The 19,680-nt window shown below is 42.2% G+C and overlaps 1 protein-coding gene across 5 annotated transcripts in view; it reads right to left on the reverse strand.

Annotated features, from left to right (window-relative positions):
- Window positions 1–19,680, reverse strand: part of LOC146893683 (uncharacterized) — a 221,163-nt gene that overhangs the window by 52,070 nt on the left and 149,413 nt on the right. The window contains exons 5-6 of one of the 5 annotated variants that reach the window (XR_015003336.2): window positions 6,569–8,375; window positions 2,398–6,433 (exon numbers count right to left, since the gene is read on the reverse strand). The exons of 3 other annotated variants lie outside the window; for them this stretch is intronic. Coding sequence is in view for 1 of the 2 variants with exons in the window: in XM_087907806.1 (XP_087763932.1) it covers window positions 8,367–8,375 (9 nt within the window). In the remaining variant the exon portion in view is untranslated. Of the gene's footprint in view, window positions 1–2,397; window positions 6,434–6,568; window positions 8,376–19,680 lie in introns of those variants that run through there. One more of the 5 variants, XM_087907806.1, reaches the window with a different exon arrangement.

Raw genomic sequence — 19,680 nt, forward strand, 5'->3', positions numbered from 1 at the left:
AATGTACCACATTTTTTACTATCCATTCTTTTGTTGAGGGGAATCTAGGTTGTTTCCAGGTTCTGGCTATTATGAATAATGCTGCTATGAACATAATTGAGTACATGTCCTTGGGTATGATCGGGATCCTTCAGGTATATGCCCAAAAGTGGTATTGCTGGGTCTTGAGGTAAACTGTTTCCTAATTTTATGAGATAGTACCACACTGATTTCAAAGTGGCTATATAGGTTTGCACTCCCACCAGCAATATAGAAGTGTTCCCCTTACTCCACATCCACTCCAGCATAAGTTGTCATCAGTGTTTTCGTGTTGCCTTTTCTCATAAGTGTAAGATGGAATCTCAATTTTTTGATTTGCATTTTTCTGATGGCTAAGGATGTTGAGCATTTCTTAGGTGTCTTTCAGCCATTTGAGATTCATCCGTTGAGAGCTCTCTGTTTGGGTCTGTACCCCATTTTTATTGGATTATTTATTCTTTTGATCTCAAGTTTCTTGAGTTCTTTGTATATTTTGAAGATCAAATCTCCATCTGATGTGGGGTTGGTGATGATTTTTCCCCATTCTTTAGGCTGCCATTTTGTCTTGTTGACTGCATCCTTTGCTTTACAGAAGCTTTTCAGTTTCAGGAGGTCCTATTTATTAATTGTTTCTCTCAATATCTGTGCTACTGGGTTATATTTAGGAAGTGGTCTCTTGTGCCAATGCATAAAAGTTACTTTCCACTTTTTCTTCTATGAGGTTCAGTGTGGCTGGATTTATGTTGAGGACTTTGATCCATGCGGACTTGAGTTTTGTGCTTGGTAATAGACTTGGATCTATTTGCATTCTTCTACATATTGATATCCAGTTATGACAGCACCATTTGTTTAATATGCTGTCTTTTTTCCATTTGATATTTTTAGCTTCTTTGTTGAAAAAACAGGTGTTTGTAGATGTGTGGATTGATATCTGGGTCTTCAACTTGATTTCATTGGTTCTCCTGCCTGTTTTTATGCCAATACAAGGCTGTTTTCATTACTGTAGCTCTGTAGTAGAGTTTGAAGCTAGGGATGGTGAAGCCTCCACAATTAGATGTTTATGTTCAGAAAGTGGATCTCGACTTAGATTTACACCTTCTACAAAAGTAAGCCTCAAGTGAATCACAATCTCAAACCTCAGTGTGTAGTTGTAAAACTCCCAAGGGGAAACAGGAGAAGTTTCTTGACTTTGGGTTAGCAATGAACACTCTCATAAGTCACCAAATATATCCCATAAAGGTAGTGCCAGTACACTGGGCTTCGCTAAAATATGAATTTCTGTTACTGAAAAGGTACTGCTAAGAAAACACAGAAACAACCCATGACATGGAAGAAAGAAATTTCATGTCACCCTGGGAGCTTACATTCAGAGTGGACATAACCAAATTTTTTAAATGGGCAAACAATTTAAGTACACACTTTACCAAACAATGAAAACACACAATGGGAAACATAACACAGAAAGTTGCCTGGCATTTCACAAGTAATTCTAATATGGCTTTAATTTGCATTTCCTAGTGGTTAATGATATTGGGCTTAAAAACAAACACATGCACAGAGAGTGGTGGCCAGAGGTGAAAGGTGGGAATGAGTCACATCTACAGGAGCAAGGGGCCACCGGGGGTATGGCAGCAGGGGCCCAGCCCAGGCGTGGCTGCACGGGCTGTCCCAAGTGCAGCAGCAGCTATCTTGGGCATGGTGGAAGGGTTCATCCTGGGTGTGGCAGCAGGGACCATCCCAGGCATGGATGGAACTATTCTGCATCCTGATCATGGTCGTAGTTTAATGACTGTGTACATGTATGAATATTCAGAAAATGGACAGTGTGTTTAAGTCAATCATATGGTGTGTTCATTTAGCAAGGAAAAGGAGTCAGAGAAAACCAGAGCTGATACAGTATTTCTTGAGATATTTTTATGTATACACCCCACAGCTTCAAACACACAAATACCATTTCCCTTTTCTTTACTTTTTAAGCAAGCTAGCAATATTCTATTTTAGGATTCTTACAGAAACTCCTTCTCTCAGAACTAGAAGTTCCTATGCATATTAGGCCAGCAAGCTTTTCTCTAAAAATCTTTTCTGGAACATACTGTTTTCTCTTTGAGTTAGTGGGAATACATTGGGTCCAGGAGCAGAACCAAAAGCCCGACTGGACAAATGCAACTTGACATCCTCCACACTGGTGTGGCCCTGAGCTTCCTTGAGGGTGTGACAAGCATGTGACCAAATTCCCAGCACGCTTCTCCACTTCACTGCCTTATCAGAACCCCCTTTTCTTTTTTTAATTTATTTATTCATTTATTAAAAATTTCCACCTCCTCCCTGCCTCCCTTTTCGCTCCCCCTCTCCACCTCCCCCTCCCTCTCTAGTCCTAAGAGCAGTCAGGTTTCCATGCCCCGTGGGAAGTCCAAGGTCTTTCCCCCTCCAGAGAAAAATTGAGTTCAGAACTTCTACAGAATTCCATTAGAGGGGCTACAAAGCAAAAAACTGCCTCCTCTAGTTTGCCATCGCACACTTAGACAATGAAAGGAAGTGTGAGCTCAGCATGCTGCAGTCTTTGGCTTTGGGGATAAAACAGCTTAATCGTTCTAATAATTGTTGATGGGACTTGGGCTCATTGTCTTGTATTTTTAAAATATTTGAAAAACCCTTCTAACGAACAGAAGTTTACTCATAATGGAAGCTAATCATTGATTTATCCCCTTGAATCCTTTCTATTCTATCCTTTCTACACAGAACTTCGCTCTACAATGCTGGCTTAGAGAGCTTTCCAAAGCCCACAATATTGATGTTTTCTTGCAATGGGGGATACAAATGGCTTTGAGTACCCCTACCTTGAGTTCATCCAACTTCATCATTATTCATTTATAGTGAAAACATTGAGTTATTTGCTGAGCTGTTCTTTGTCCTCTATCACGCTTATTAAAATGCAGCACTCTTTGGGTTCTGAGCAGTAATGTCAATCTGGTTTCTCCTATGACTAACCTGTAGAATTTGAGCACATAATTCCCTTTGGCTCCTGGAGTCTCCTTCACGTCCTTTTCTACACCCTGTGTTCCATATGATTTGTGTCTATATTTATTTATGTGTATGTGTGTACTCATGTGTGTGGGAATGCCCACAGAGGACAACTATGGCTTCGATTTGCTTGATGCTGAATTCACTGTACTTTCCCTGAAGCCTTGCTTCCTTCCACATATAAAACAACATGTTCAGCTGCTCAATTTGATGGTGTTATTGGGAACAACCAATGGGCCAGTGCTCTCAGGCTGCCAGCATCTGAAGGCTTTCCTCACCCACAAGTTTCATCTTTCAGGGACATTCATTTTCCAAAGAGTAATAGCGGGAGAACATTTCTTCCAGTAAAACATCCCAGGCCTCTGTTGTCACAATAATTTTGCCAGTTATCCTTATCAAAACTCCACTTTGTAGTCCAGGGGGTATTCTCATATCTAGTTAGCAATGGCTGCTTAGTGGCCACAAGCAGTTAATGCAGACTCCCAAAGCACCTCAATTACCTCCCAGGAAACAGTTTTAATGCTAGGAAAATCACCTTCCGTTGGTCAACTCTCAAGCAAATGGAATAAAGAAATCCATCAACTCTTTAGGGTTCCCACCATCTTTTGTAATTTGCCATTTGGGCCAGTTACTAGTACTTCAATGTACCCAAAAAAATGAGCCTAATTTTGCTGTGAGTCCTATTTCTCACCCCATCGTCTATCTAAGTCTAATTCTGAAAAATAAAACGTATCATCTTAATGAAGGTGTCTCTGGAATGAGGAAAGACATGAACAGAGAAGAAAGCAGCAGATTGACCTTGGGATGGGAGCTGGGTATGGAACACCATACCACCAGAAATAAACCGGAATTGTGACACCAAAATTAGTGGCTTGGAAGGGCATCTAAGTAACATTCCCTGAACTCAAAACTTTGGCAGGTGTTGGAGAAACTGTTCGCATAGAGAGAACTCTCTTCATTCATGGATTCAGTTTGAACAGGAAAAATTATTATGACACTTTTCCTGGCTTCCTGCTGCAGTAGCAGAACAGGTTAAGAGTTACAGCAAAAGCCTTACAGAATTGTAAGACAGACTTATAAATCCATTGAAATTAGTTTTATGTCTCTTTCCAAGCTCTGCATACATTACTTATTTAACATGAACTGACATTGATTCAGTCCAGAGTACACAACTAAGTGCTTGTCCATACTAACATATTTGTCAACAGTGTCTACTATATGAGCAGTTATGAGGATCATGTTATTTTATAGCTAGTGAAGAACTCACCCAAGAGCATACAGCCAGTTAGAGGTGAGGTTGAGACAGTAACGCAGACTTTTCCTGTACCAGGGTGTGGCAGTTTGAATGTAATTGGTCCCCATCAGCTCCTAAGGGTGGCATTTATGAGTTCTCATAAGCTCATAAGTGTGGCACTATTAGGATGTATGGTTTTGTTGGAACAGGTGTGGCTTTGTTGGAGGAAGGTGAGGTCTTCACTCCAGCTACACTCAGTGTGACACTCAGACTCTTTTCTGTTGCCTGCAGATCAAGATATAGAACTCTCAGCTACTTCTCCAGTACCATGTCTGCTTCTTCTCCAGTGCCATGTCTGCCTCCATGCTGCCACGCCTCTTGCTATGATGATAATGGATTCGGTCTCAGAACTGTAAGTGAGCCTTCAATGAATGTTTTCCTTTACAAAGATGCTATGGTCATGGTGTCTCTTCGCAGTGATAGAAACCCTAGCTAAGATACTGGCCACCATAAGGTCCATGGCATGTTTAATGAGTTTGATAAAAATCTGGCATTCCAATCATTGAACCTTTCGGCATAATTTAATGTAAACTATGTCCAAAGGGGTATAAACCCTGGAGGCAACATGAACAGTGTAGAGTGTGTCTTAGTGTTGACCTTGAGACCCACTATATGAAGGAGAACACGTTCTCAGCATGCCATTTCTTTGTCCACTTTTCTTCTTTAGCGGTTTCACACATGAATACCGTATACTTAGAACATATCAAGCCCTCCAGCTCTTCCCAGAAGGCAACTCCAATCCATCTGCATGTCCTTATTTTTATGTTTTTTTGGTTTTTTTTAATTCACTGAGTCCAGTTAGTACCCATGTGTGCAAGGGTGTAGCCCACCTTCCACTGAAGGTGGCGTGCCAGTAGCGTAGGGCTTCCTTCTGAAAACTTGTCTTTACACTCATAGGCTAGTGCCCCTCTCACCTCTCATCATGGAAGTTTCTTTTTGCAGTGGATAGAGATTCAGTGGAATCCTGGGCATCAGTTCTTGTTTTCTGTCCTTTAGAAGTCTTATCTCATGCCAGTATCATGAAATGTCCTATTTGGCTACAACATTATGCTTCCAGTATGGTTTTGCTTAGGTTTCCTTGTGATCTCACATGAATTTTGGGATATTTTCTCTAATTATGCAGGGCTATTCCTGCTATTAAAAGTCATCCCTTGTTATACTGGGGCCTTAATTTCCTTTTCATGCTCAGTGGTGTTTTGTTTTTATAAAATTAGGTGTCATTTTAACTCTTGGTATATAAATTTATCTCATTCTGACTTCCTTCAAGCAGCTTTGAATATGTCTTGCTTATTTCTTCCTATTTATCTTATATATCTGACGGTTTACTGTATTGGAAGTATTTCTTACTTATACCTTATGGGCATATCTCTTTTTCTCATGGGATTTATTCACATTCTCGATGATGATATTTACGAAGTTCTTTCTCCTCTGATAATAGAACTCCTTTCAGTATCTTCTTTAGCTTTAGTGATCATGAATTCCCTTGATTTATACTTGGCACGGACGGCCTTTACTTCCTTCTCCACTGTAAAGGGGAACCTTGTTGGGTCCAGGAGTCTTGGTTGAAGTTATTTTCTTTCAGAACATGAAATGCATTATTCCAAGCCCTCCTGGCATTTGGAGTATCACAATGCTCTTACATATTCTCCTCATGCTTTCTTATTTATCCTTTGATCATTATGTCTGACACTAACAAATCAGAAGAGCTGTCCCCAAGCTCTGTTACTTCTTCCTTAACTTGATCTTCTTAACTTAACTTCTTCCTTAACTGTTCCTGGGACAGTTGACTAATGCTTCTATCTGATCTTTAGAACTTCTCATGGCCCATGTGACTTCTGTCCATGTTCTCCTTCAGATCCCATGTTATGTTCTGTAACCCATTTAACTGTTTGCAAGGTTTTTTTCCCTTGTATTTCCAGGTTGAGGATTGTTCATCTCTTTAGGGGGTATCTTTTATGATGTCATATGACAAGCTCCTTAGTCACTTCTTTTGATAAAGCCCTAAAAGGGGTTGGTATTTACTCACAGAACAAATTTTCTCATTCTTGTCATAATCTCCAATTCCACCATAGTTTTTTTTTTCAGAAGACCCCAGCACAGCTGAGACAAAATGAGAAAGTAGAAAGGTATAAGCTCATGTGTAGGAGGTTTGGGCTGACCAAATCTCTCTTTTAGTTTTGCGTTTTCCCCCATCTTAGCCACTTGATTATGAAGAAAACTCAAGAAACTTCTCACCTCGAATTCATTTCTTGCCTTCTGCTTTTATCTGTTAAAACAGTTCCGAATGAAATGTCCACTCTCCACCTTGTAGCTGGAAATCAGCAGCGAATGTCATTAGGGAATATCAAGCGCTGCCGGTCTGCAAAACCCTTTGCACATCCGGTCAATTTGTTTTGTGTCAGGAGGACATTTAATCGATATCTGTCTGATTCGCTTACACATGTATCATCCAAAAGTCATTTGGAAAGAACCATTGCATTCCCAGGAAACCTTTGGATATCTGCTTCTGAAATATATAAGAGACAGTATAAATCTTCTTATACCAAGATGATGACCATTCAAATCCCGCACACATCAAAAGCTCTGAGAGTCACAAGATCCAAGGGAGCTCCAAACATAGGAGAGCATCGTGAAGATTCTCCTGTGGCTCCTCAGCACATAAGCTTTAGCACAGTGTCTTGTTTTGTGCAGAACCAAGGACAGTTTTTAAAGACACAAAGTGAAATAAGTGGCCAATTCTTGCCAAACAGCTCACCAGAATCACCTACTCTAGAACATTGTATATCTTCTCCTGTCTCCAAGAAAGAGCTAGGTACTACTATAAAGCACATGAGAAAAACCTTTTTATCCACCAAGGGAGCTTCATTTTCAAAGTTCTATGATTGTGGCATGACATTTGGGTCCCACGGTATCTACAAATGGATCACTGCTGTGAAAAATCTATTAAATATCATATCTAAAAAGAGAAACTTCAGAGCTTGGAACAACAACAAAAGAGTCCTTAGATGACCTTCAGTTCAGCTTGTGATTTATATTTGCTAACAATGTTCAACCCATCAGGCATTGTAGGATACACTATTGTCCTGTAGATTACCTAAGTATCATTTTGACCTCTTAAAATATTCAGTCAATATCCCCATTCTACAAAGACACCCCGCTATCACATTGCCTGCAAACAGCAGTGTAGGGATTCAAAGGGATTCAAGTGTAGTTCATTTGACACCATGACCTGCCTTGTTATGCTGCTCAACCTAAAGGGCGGACGTGGGTCTGCACACAGGTCCTTTGTGTACACATTGTAGCTTTAAGCTTAGTATTTTTATGGGACTCCTGAGGGTGTGAATATCCCCTGTGGGTCTCTGATTTTTGTGTCTGCTCTTGGGGTCTTTTTCTTTTGTTGGGTTGCCTTGTCCAGTTTCAATGTGATGGCTTTTGCTTTTATATTCTTATTATATTTTATTTTGCCACATTGGATTGCTATTTCTTAGAAGCCTGTCTTTTTAATAGACAGAAAGAGAGATAATCCAGAGGAGAAAGAAGGTAGGGAGCAGCTGAGAGCTGTAGGGGGGGGGGACTGCAATCAGGACATATTAGAAAATAATATATTTTCCATCAAAGGAAAAAAAAAAACAAGCAAAACAAAAAACAACCTACTAATCCACCCAGTCACAATGCTTTTAAGCAACTGGTATTTTTTTTCTCTTATAAAGAACACAGAAACAAACATTTAAAAATCCAAGTACATTCCCGATCCTGCCGTAGAAGTGAGAGAGAATGACTCTGTCATCTGCTAACATAGAGACTGTGGTTCTTACACCGCTCAGTGTCCGGTACACTGCTCCTTATGATTCTAAATCATAAATGAAAGAATTCACTATTGTCTTTGTCTGTTTGCTGCTGCTGTGATAAAAGCAAAACCTGACAAAGTCAGCTTGAGGGAGAACAGGTCTTATTTTTTTAACCTTGCTTTCCAGGCTATGGTTCCATCGTGGTGCGGAGGTCAAGCCATCCAGAATCTGAAGCTGCCGGCATCTTACATCCCCTGTTTGGAAGAACAAATCAGTGAACGCATTCATGACAGTGTTCAGCTTGCCTTGTCCACTCTCATAAGGTTCAGAATGCCCTGTGTGGAGGATGGTGCCATTCACAACGGTCTGGTCTTCCTACCTTGATGTGGGAGTCCCCTCTGGGTTGCTTGTATTGGTTAATGAATAAAGAGACTGCCTTGGCCTGAGAGGGCAGAACTTAGGTAGACGGAGAAGACAGAACTGAATTCTGAGAGGAAGAAAGCAGAGTCAAAGAGATGCCATGGATCCTCCACCTGAGAGAGACGCCAGTTAGAATCTGTCCTGGTAAACCACAGCCATGTGGCGATAAACAGATTAATAGATGGGTTAAATTAAGATGTAAGACTTCATCAATAAGAAGCTAGAGCTAATGGGCCAATCAGTGTTTTAATTAATACATTTTCTGAGTGATAATTTTGGTTCTAGGCAGCTGGGATGAACAAGTGGCCCCCTGCAACACTTTCGCAGTTAATGCACTTAAGATGTTCTCCTAAAGACATGCCCAGAGGCACATCTCCAATTATTCTAACTTTTGTCAATTTGGTAATCAAACTGACCATCACAATTCTCCCGTTGTCAAGAAAGAAATCAATGCGAGGAGAGCATGAATTGGTAACAGACAGGAATGGGTTTGAGTCTTTCCTTCCTATATTCCCAACTCGGAGGTCCCAGGCAACCCCAGTCCCTAACCCTCACCAACTCTTCAGGCTCCAGTCATATGCAATAAAAAAGTAAATGTGCCCCCCTTTGAGTAGAGTGCTTAAAGATTTGAAAAATTCACAAGCAAAAATAACCTTGCATCATGTCAAGTACTAAGCAATGTGTTCCATACAGGTTACCAATCACCAGTATCTTCATCGAGTTCATTAGGAAACAAGAAGCCGTCGCTCAGAGTCTCAGAGGGAGACCACACACTAGTCTGAGGAGACATAGCTGTCGTCCCCTCCCACAGACTCCAGGCCAGTCTGGAATAGAGGACTTTCCTCTCAAAGATACTACCTCTGAAGAGGCCAAAGCCTCCCTCCATCAGCATTGCTCCCCAGAGCACATTTTGTGGCTGAGGAACGTTTTTACACCCTGCTTCCATTCGTTATAAATCTTGTTTCATGGTACTTGTGCAAAACTAGTCTATGAGGCCCATGATACTGAGCTCAGAATACTCGACCCCATGCTAGCTAATCATGCAGGCTCCTCTCAGACCATTACAATGCTATTGCCCTGAGACATGTATTTAAGATTCCATAAAGCAGGAGAAGGTGCTTTCTGAGGAAACCACAAGAGGCTGCTCTCGGGAACCCTCAGCACAATTAAACAGCAGAGGATTGCTCGGAACCAGGCTGCAGACTGTCACAGTGACCGTTTCCATGACATTTCACGGTATCTTCTCTTCTGAGCCATTGGGGCAGAAGTACCCTTTGTTAGCACACACGTGTTCCTTCATTCTTTGGTCGGATTACAAGCTGATTGATGATTCATTACAGAGAACAGAGGTCTCGGCTCAGTGGCTGGTGGCAAAGGAGACAACATGAGGGAAAGTCCCCATTGGTCCCAGAATAATAGACGGCTGCAAAGGGACCAGACTGAACAGGTTTTGTCATGTTTGGTGTTTGGTTTTAGGGGGTTGCTGTTGTTGTTGGTATATTTTGGTTTAGATTGAGAGAACATGGTTTGACATTTTGTTTTGTCTTATTTTTACCCATATGTAAGTACACTGTCTACTTCAGTTAGTGTCCTTGCAAGTCCTTCTCTAAACCAACACGGAGCTACAATGTTTTAAGTCCTACTTCAGGCAGATTTGCTTATGTTAACTCTCAACCACTCCTGTTCAGACTATGCTAAATGCAATTGTAACAGCTGCCTTACAAGGTTACAGTGAGGTTAACAAGAGACTTGACCCATGAAACAAATTAGAAGACAGAACCAGGGTTCATATCTATATCCTGTCTCTCCCAACAACAGGAGAGTGACCACCCAAACAGAAACAAGGACACTCCATAATACTTTACAGATCTGAATGTGGCTAAGCAGAGGCATCTGCAGAGCCTCTGAGCAGAGACTAGACATGATATGGGAATAAGAAAACATGATAGAAGTCTGAAGGGTGAGAGTTGAGTTCCTCATTTTTGTGTCTTTCATGGAGGCTGACCCAGATTCTTGGCTTTTCTGTCAGAGAAATGGACAGTGGCTAACTGGTACCTTCTCTTTTCTTTCTAGATCACTCCCTGAAGAAAAGCATCATTACTATTTATTGTCTGCCGTCGTAGGTAGGATGAGAAGGTAGAAACAAGGAGGCTGTATAGTGCCCATTCATGGGATGCCTGCTATATTCCGTTCCTAAAAAGCCCTGAAGATACCACTAAGAATACTTTTAAATGACTGTCTTCCTCAAAACCCAGCTCATGGAGCAAACTCTTCCGGGAAAACTTCATCTACGTCCTACCAGACTGTTGGCTGGCTTTCCCCCATCCTCCAAAGACTGGCATAACTTTTGTACTGTACCATTAAATTAATATTAAGTTCTAACAAGTAAAAAAATATTTGTTCTCTTAAGCCAAATCAGATGGACTACCTCATTGTGGCACACTGTCAGCGTGATGTGGGCACCAATCAGAGGGGTCCACTGGAACCTAATGCTGCCACTTACACATAGGAGAACTAAGGACACAACAATGAACTGATACTCACTTTTCTTTAAAAAGTTTGTGAAAAGGCAGATGTTAAACAAACAAACAAAATAAATTCAGTCAAACACACGCTATGGCAGATTCTGACCAGTGTAAAAGTGGAAATAGAGAAATGTCCCCACTTAATGAGTAGGGTCAGGGTAATTCCACAGAGTAAGATATCCTAAGACCCATGAAATTGGTCTTGCAAGATCAAAGAATTTTTCAGAAGAAAATAAAGGGTAAGAAGTCCGGGAAAAAAAAATAGCAGCACAGCAGCACAGCAGATAAAATTACAAGGAAGGGGGGTGTCAGCCAGCATAGGTGGTCCTCTCTGGAGCGAGTGAAGGAGAGGTGAAGGCAGGCTAGTTCGTGGCAGCGCTTTCATGCCCAACAGTGAGCACTGACTGCCAGGAGAATTCTCACAAGCTTTGCATGCAAAGCCTTGCACTTCAGCCTCAACAGTTCTACAGTTCTTTTCCTTTGTTTTTGTTTCATGTATATGTGGTTTTGCCTACATGTGTGTCTGTGCACCACATAATTGCAATGCCCACAGCGGCCAGAAGAGGGTGTCAGATCCCCTGGGACCTAAGTTGGAGCTACTGGTGAGCAACATGAGGGTGCGGGGAATCAAATCCGCATCATCTGGGAGAGTCACCGGTGCTCTTCACCACCAAACCATCTCTCCAGCCCCTCGAAATGGCTTTTCTCAAAAATAGAAAACAAAATGCATTTCTTTCAGGAAAACAGTAGCTATCTCAGGACTGACTGAGCTTTTTTGTTGAATAGAGATGTCAAGGATCGCGGTAGACCACAGCATTGGGTGCAGATGATTGAAGAGACTTTTTATGCACCAAGGAAGGAAAATGGCAAGAGGATGGTGAGAAGATCAGGATAGACATCCAGATACGATACGTCTTCATCGTGAATTATCGTGATCCACAGCAAGGAATCCCGCCCCCTGCTGCCCAGTAGTAAAAGTCTAAGGAAAAGTAAAATACAAAAATAAATAGATGCATCCTTCCATCTGGGAAGATTGCCTGAAGAACATATCAAGTCTCATGCTCTGTCTTCAGCAGATAGAATAACAGCCCAGAAATGGAGGCAGAATTGCATGAGGAAGCAATTCTCCTCCACAGGCTCCACATGGACGTGAAGTTTCACCAGTTCTCAAGGTGGGGAGGGACTTCTGCTGACCTGTGGGTCGCAGGTTCTGTCTGATGCATGGAAACTCCCAGAATAACAGAAGCAGGGTATTCATTCTGCAACATTTCAGCTTCCGGCTGAAACCTCACAGAATATCGAGCCACTGCAATAGGCCAGGGTCTGGCATGGGAACAGACGTCCGTAAGTGTCCTAAGTAGCTGTGAGACATAAACCCACTCACTGTGGTCATCCAGTGAACAGAGAACATGGCAGCTGTCAGAAATGTAAACAGCTAGGCAGTATCAGCACACATGGGTATTTGACAGAAAGACAAGATTTATGTCAGAATTCTCTAGACTGAGCCTCCTTGGCCCCAGTCTCAAAGATGCCTGCTCTCTAACCTAGAGAACTGGGTAGCTATGACCTGCCCCTTCAGGTGTCAGTTATAAGAACAAGTTCATTAAAAATCAATGAAACAAATAACCACAAAGTCTGTTGTGATTAAAAGGTCTGCTGCGTTCCCTCGGTTGGCACTGGCACGCACCAAAGAGGCAGAACTTAGAGGTAATGAAGATTTTTACAGCCCTTTTCAAATCACAACTGATCAGAATACTTTAACTTAATCATCCCATTGCCAATTTAGGAACCTGGAATGACAAAGTTCTCTTTAAATGTCTTCTTTTGGGGGGTTCTTTTTTTTTTGAAATCCATAAAGGCATGTCTAGCAGAAATTGCATGCTGCTTAAAGCCATAGGTTATATTTGGCTTTTGTTTTCTGGAATGTCTATGAGGGATTTAGTCTTACCTTTCATTTAGAAAAATAGGTATTTTACTTACTTTGAGTTTTATCGCTTCTAGGCATCATTTCTGAAAGGCTGTTTCCCCAAGCTCAGAGGGTCTGCTCAGTTCACCATTCTTACATATTTTGAAGCACACAGTCCTGCTATAAGGACATTTTACAGTCGTCTCTGAGCACAGGTAACAGAGCAGCCAACCTTGATCCTCCCCCCACTTTCTTTCAGCTCCTCCAGGCAGGGGAAGGGCACCATCTGCTCCAGGACCCCACCGTCTTGGACACTGTCATCCGTTCCTAACTTTCTATTCTCACAGGTTCCTTGGTGAGTCTCCAGATCTTTCTCTCTTCCACCTCAAAGTGGGGTCAACCTTTTCTTCACTCGACTCTTTGATTCTTTCTTCATATTTCCTTATGAAGCCTGCTATGAGGCTGCCAGACCCATCTTCTCACATTTCAGCCTGTGCTTATCAACTTCTAGAAGCACCATCTAGGAAAACTGGTTGACAATCCTGAAAGAAAAGAGCCCTGGCTGCAAAGAGCCCTGGCTTCTGAGAAGTACATCCTCATAAGTGCTGGTAGGTAATCTGCAACAACCTAAGCATCCTCACAGGTGCTGGTAGGTGATCCACAATAACCTGAGCATCCTCGCAGAGGGCGGTAGGTAACCCACAACAACCTAACTGCAGCAAACTTGAGAACCCCGTGTCACTTTGGGTTTGTTAGGCCAGTCGTGGTCACAGGCAGCAATATTTGATATATCAGGTGTTATCAGGAGAAAAAAAAATAAAATAGTTTCCAAGCATGAGCATAACATTATAAAATTAGTGAGAAATCCTAAAAGGAGTTTGGGTGAGCATCTGTTCTGTGGTGGATATGATTTCTCCTCAAGGGCCTTACCTCCCAAGAAGTTCTTGGTGGAAATTTTCACATCTTATCACGTGCTTTAAATTATCATGCTGGGACGGACACCAGAGTGACCGGCCTACTTAATGCACAAATGAGGAGAAGAGAGAGCTGTGAATAATAGGGGCTAATTCACTACATATTTCATAGAATATAAACACATGATAGAGGAATGTCCATACCCAATCTCAGAGCCAAATGCAAGAGTCATTAATTGCAACTGTTTAATACCTGTGGTCAGAGTTCCCAATTCTTCATATGGTTTGCATAGAAAGTGATGCCTGTTTGCATATAAAGTTGGTCCCTAGCTGGTAGGACCTTTGGGATTGGGAGATGATCAGATCAAAATAAAGCTAATTTCATCCACAGACCACTTCCCCAGTGATGAATTCACAGCTGAGTTTAACAGATAGAGGCAGGACTGAATTAAAAGAAGCAGACTGTTCCTTTGACATGCTTGCTTTGTCCTTGATTACATTCTGTCTCCCCACCTCCTGTCCGCCGAAAGGTGAGCTTCCTCACTGCACTGTATGTTCCCTGACATAATGTCCAGCCTTTCCACACATGTCCCAGAAGCAACAGAACCAGGTGACTGTGAACTGCAGCTTCTCCTTTACTTGGTTTTCCTCGTGTATTCGGTCGCTGTAAAATGCATGACTAACAACGGCATGAAAGGAAGCCGACCTCATAGCTTCAAAGACTTCCCTGGGTTCTGCTTCCTGTGCACCCTCCAGACAGATTTCTCAAGCTACCCTTCTAATCCCCCCTTATCCTTCTCCTCCTATCCTCCTCAGCTTTGCTTCAAGATCATCTTCCCCGTAAAACGAAGCCTCTTTCTATAGTTGGTGTGGAGCCTGTGTGAGGGGCGGTCCTTCATTCACACACCTCGATGATACTGTGCCTTTTGGGTTATGTTTTCTCCTGCACAGGACACGGATTGCTCCTTACTACATGCTGCCATTATGAGCTACCACCAGCTCAGCCCTAGTTGAGCCTCAGTGCTAATTTTTATGAGAGAAGGGAGTAGGAATCCTTACAGCCTCCTCCAAGTGTCCTACTTCTTATTAGAGTTTGGCTGTGAGCCAGCCTCACTTTGCTTCTAATAAATCACAGTCCTTCTCAATTCCAAGCCTTCGCTCCAGCCACTCTGTCTTGCCAGTTGAAAACAACCCCTTCCCTCCCCTTATCTATCAAACGCCTATTTGTTGTCTGCAGTGCAGCTTAATCTCTCCCTCTATCACAAATCATTTCCCAGTCACTCCATGTTCAGCCTGCTGGCACTGACTTCCTCGGAACTGTACCTAAAACATGTCACTTCCTCTTAGGAAGCCAATAGCTTTCTGACTAACTCTGAGCGCAGGGCCAGAGTCTGCTCTATAGCAAGCACTGCATCTTCCCTGAGCAGGAAACACACATGTACAGAAGATGTTTGTGTTCACACAAGAAAAAAAATATAAATAGCTGCAGACACACAAGAGTTTAAAGCTTCTGTGTTTCTCTTGTGAGGAAGAAATACATGGTCAAAATAAGAATAGGGAATCAAGATGGGCACTGAGGATACAGCCTCTCCTGACCCCTTGTCTTTGTTAACTGTCTGATGCTAAGATTTCTTCAGAAACACCTTACATCCAGTCAACTGTTTCATGCAGAGACTCTGATACACTACCTTTAAACCATTGGTCAAATGAGACTTGTTCATACGGTGTTCACATTAGCATTATAAAACTACAGCTCTCCTCTCAGATATCAACTTCTTTGACTAGAACTCTGGAGGTGAGGGAAGACCTTGAGAGCCAGAAATCAGCTGATGGAACCATGTTATGGATTAAATCTGAAATGACTCCCTCTGGCTCTTGCTTTAAATGCTTATTATACAGCTTGTGGGGCTCTTCTGGACAGTTGGGGAGTCTTTAGGAAGTGCGCCTCTCTGGCAGAAGCTAACTAAGGGCAGGCTCCTGAAAGCCAGAGCTCTGTTCGTGGATCAGCTTCCTATTTCACCATAAAGTGAAGAATCTCTGCACCCAGTATCATCAACTCCACCATGCCTCCCTTGACTTGGTAGACTCCAGCCCTTTGAAACTATAAGTCAAAGTAAATACGCCCTCACATCAATAGTATCTGCCTGACACCATACCCTCCGTGATGTTACAGTAACCAATGCAGACATCATTGTCAGATTGCTCTGGGCTTATACTTTCAAGGGATCTCTGTCCATCGTGTCAGGGAAGGGGTGGCGGGAGAATACGGTGTAGAGATTCTTCACATCATAATGAAAGAACAAAGCAACTGTATCTAGGATCAAGGCTAGGATGTTCAATGGGAATGAAGGATAAGCACATATAGAGGACATGGAAATGAACAGAGCTTCAAAAGTGCAGTTTCTTGGAAGTAGTGCTCAAACTAGTTCTGTTTCTACATATGAAGGGGTCAGGGAGAAAACACCAGCCAGGTGGAAAGACCATATGTATGTGCCCACCTTCTGAATGGAAACATTCAGGGAGCCATCTTGATTTGAGACCAAGAAGGGGACTTTCTAGAGAAGGAAGCTGAAGGGGGATATGAATTCATGTCCATTCTCTGAAGATGTCATGAATGGTCTACTGAGAACACTGATTCCACGTAGCTTCTCAAAGCTGAGCACCACACACCAGGGACCACATGTCTGAGAACCCTCTGAAGGGTCCAGATAATCTCAAGCTAATGGTTTTATTAAACCTCATGTTCCCTAGACTGGTCATGCAGGGCCTAAGGACTTCCATCCATCTGTATTTGATACCTTTCTTTATGTGTCTTTTTCTGGAAAAGACACAATTCTTAGTCCTAGTTCATTTTTCTATTACTGTAATCAGGACCATGATGACCCAAAGCTACTTTGAGAAGAAAGGGTTTGTTTGCCTTATACTTCTATACCACAGTCCATTGTAGAGGGAACCTGAGGTAAAATCTCAAGTGTGAAAAAAACCTGGAGGCAGGAACTGAAGCTGCCATGGAGAAATACTACTCCACCCCATGACTTGCTCAGTCTTATTTCATCTACAACCCCTGACCACCTGCCCAGCGGCGGCACCACCCACAGTGGGTTTAGCTTCTCCCACATAATAATTAACAAAAATGTGCCCTACAGACTTGCCTACAGGCCAATCTGATGGAGGCATTCTCCAGATGACTCCAGCTTGTGACAAGGTGATAAAAGACTAACCACGGCAGGCCAGGAAGTGAAAAGGTAGTGAAGCACTATGTATAAAGCATCCTGACAACCCAACTCAGAAACGCTGAGAGAGCAGTTTCCTTGAAGCAGATGTCTTCCATTTGCCATCTAGTCTTATATCAAAGAGCATCTCTATGAACCTTCCATTTCTCTAAAAGTATATAATATAAATGGGGTTGGGCAATTCAGATTTTAATATTACAAAAGGATGCAGTAGAAAGTAACCAATTTGCTGTGACATAATGCTCTTACACTGTAAAGATGTGCCACTCACATTGATTTAATAAAATGCTGATTGGCCAGCATCCAGAGAGGAAGTATAGGTGGGGCAATCAGACTAGGAGAATTCTGGGAAGAAAAAAGGCAGAGATACAGTTGTCATCCAGAAGCTGAGGAAGCAAGATGAGAATACCTTACTGAGAAAAAATACTGAGCCACATAATTAAACATAGATAAGAATTATGGGTTAATTTGAGTTGTAAGAGGTAGTTAGTAATAAGCCTGAACAATAGGCCAAACAGTTTATAATTAATAAAGGCTTCTGTGTGTTTATTTGGGACTGAATGACTCTGGGACTGTGTAGGACAGAAACTTTCATCTGCACCAATCTGCTTGACCTTTTGTTTTTATCTTTGTTGTTCTGAGTTCAACACCCATGACCAGATGAGGGATACCAAATGCTTAAGCATTCATACATCCACCCAGTTATTCAGCTAATACTTCCTAATTATTCACCATGTGCCATGCCCTATAGCAGGCAGTAGCAGCTTATCAGGAAACGGAACAGATACACACCTACCTTTGTGGACCTTGCAGATGTTCCGGGGAAGGACAGCCTCAGATATAAATATTTTGCTTCTGAGGGGGTTTTCATATTTTTATTGATTACTTAGGAATTCCACATCATGAACCCCAAGCAAACTCACTTCGCAGTCCTCCCAGGTATGCCCCCACCCACCTTTGTGATCCCCCAAAGAAATGAAGAAAAAGGAAAAAAAATGTTCAATTTGTGTTACCCATATACTCACTAGAGCATGGTCAAACAAGTGGTGGCCAGCTTCTTAAAGTAAACTGAGTCCTTCCCCAACCACACCCCCACCAGAAGCCATCAATCTGGAGAACTACACTTCAGCATCCTTATCGCAGTTTTTAATATTTCTCTTCCACGACTTTATGTCTAGGCTGTTACTTTGGGGGGGGGGAGTGTCATGGAGGCCTCCTATGCTCCTCTTTCCCAACTGTGAGACTGCAGTCCTCAGTACCATGGCAAAATTAGCTTCCTTGACCTTATCTGTCAACAAACACCCAGATTATGGACTTGTACATGTTTTTGAGTTTACTAATGTGAAATAAAGGATTACAAAGTATTGGTCATTTAATGGTTACTGATTTGATCTTTCTGCAATTTATGTTCTCTTGTAATAGCCACATTCCTTGCTCTCTCTTTTGTCTCTACCACTTAGAGGGCTTCAACTCTCAGATTCTGGGGAGTGTGTAGGAAGTCCAGGCCTGGCCAATGAGATTTCAGTTTCATCTGGTTGGCTCTGGTTCAGGGTGTGTTTATCCCTCCAGTTGGGATCTACAAAATCAGGTGTACCCAGGGGGAAATGGAAGAGGAGATATAGGGCTGCTGAGCTGAAAAGATATAAATGATGTGGAGCTACCTTAAACTTTAAAAGCAATTATTCTGAAACTACCTCATTACATAAGTCAAGTGCCCTTCACTGCATAGTTTATATACAGTTGGCTTCCTCCAACTCTGTGCCCAGTTCTGCTCAGAAGAAAGGGAGCAAGTAACTGAGAAAATAGAAGGTAGGGAACTGAACTATCTGAGGCACCAAAGGCTGATTGATAGTCAGTAGACACAAGCAGTCTAAGAATTTATAAGGAGAGAGAAAAAGACCGTGAGCACTGATTAAATGCCAAGTAAAGGCTGTGTCATGTCTGTAAGCAATTAGTTACATTAAAATCAGCCATTCTGTTCTGTCTTCTAAGTGAAATTCTATTCCCTGTGCCTGCCAACTTGCTATGACTTATAGGTTATTTGTTTCTTTCCTTTTTCCATTTTTTCAGTTCACCAAAAGGCAATAACCTGACTCAACAGTCTTCCTGGGTCATAAAATTTATCACTTCAAGTGACCAGCAAGAGGAACATGAATCTTTCCCCATGCCTGGATGTTTATTTCTGGTTTAAGATTCTCTAAGGAGCTGGTTCACACCAGGTTTCAGAACCTTAGGGAAGGAAGCGCCAAAGTGAGAAAGACTGGGCTCTTCCACACCCACCACATATGCAGCCATGTAAAGCTACCACTGTCTGTATAAGGGGCACTGGTGCAGACTAGAAGCACGTGGATGTCTTACTTCTGTGCATGCATACATCAAAGATAGTATGTGTACATCATCATCAACATCATCATCATCATCATCTTACACACACACACACACACACACACACACACTATACAAGGTGACACTGGTATTACTATAAACTCCTTCCATCATACAGGTGACCATCCACGACCCAAATTGCAGCAAAGATACCAGACAAAGAATGCTGGGATTGA

Source organism: Myodes glareolus, chromosome 7, assembly GCF_982192425.1.
Source record: "Myodes glareolus chromosome 7, mMyoGla1.1, whole genome shotgun sequence".
Classification (NCBI taxonomy): Eukaryota; Metazoa; Chordata; class Mammalia; order Rodentia; family Cricetidae; genus Myodes; species Myodes glareolus.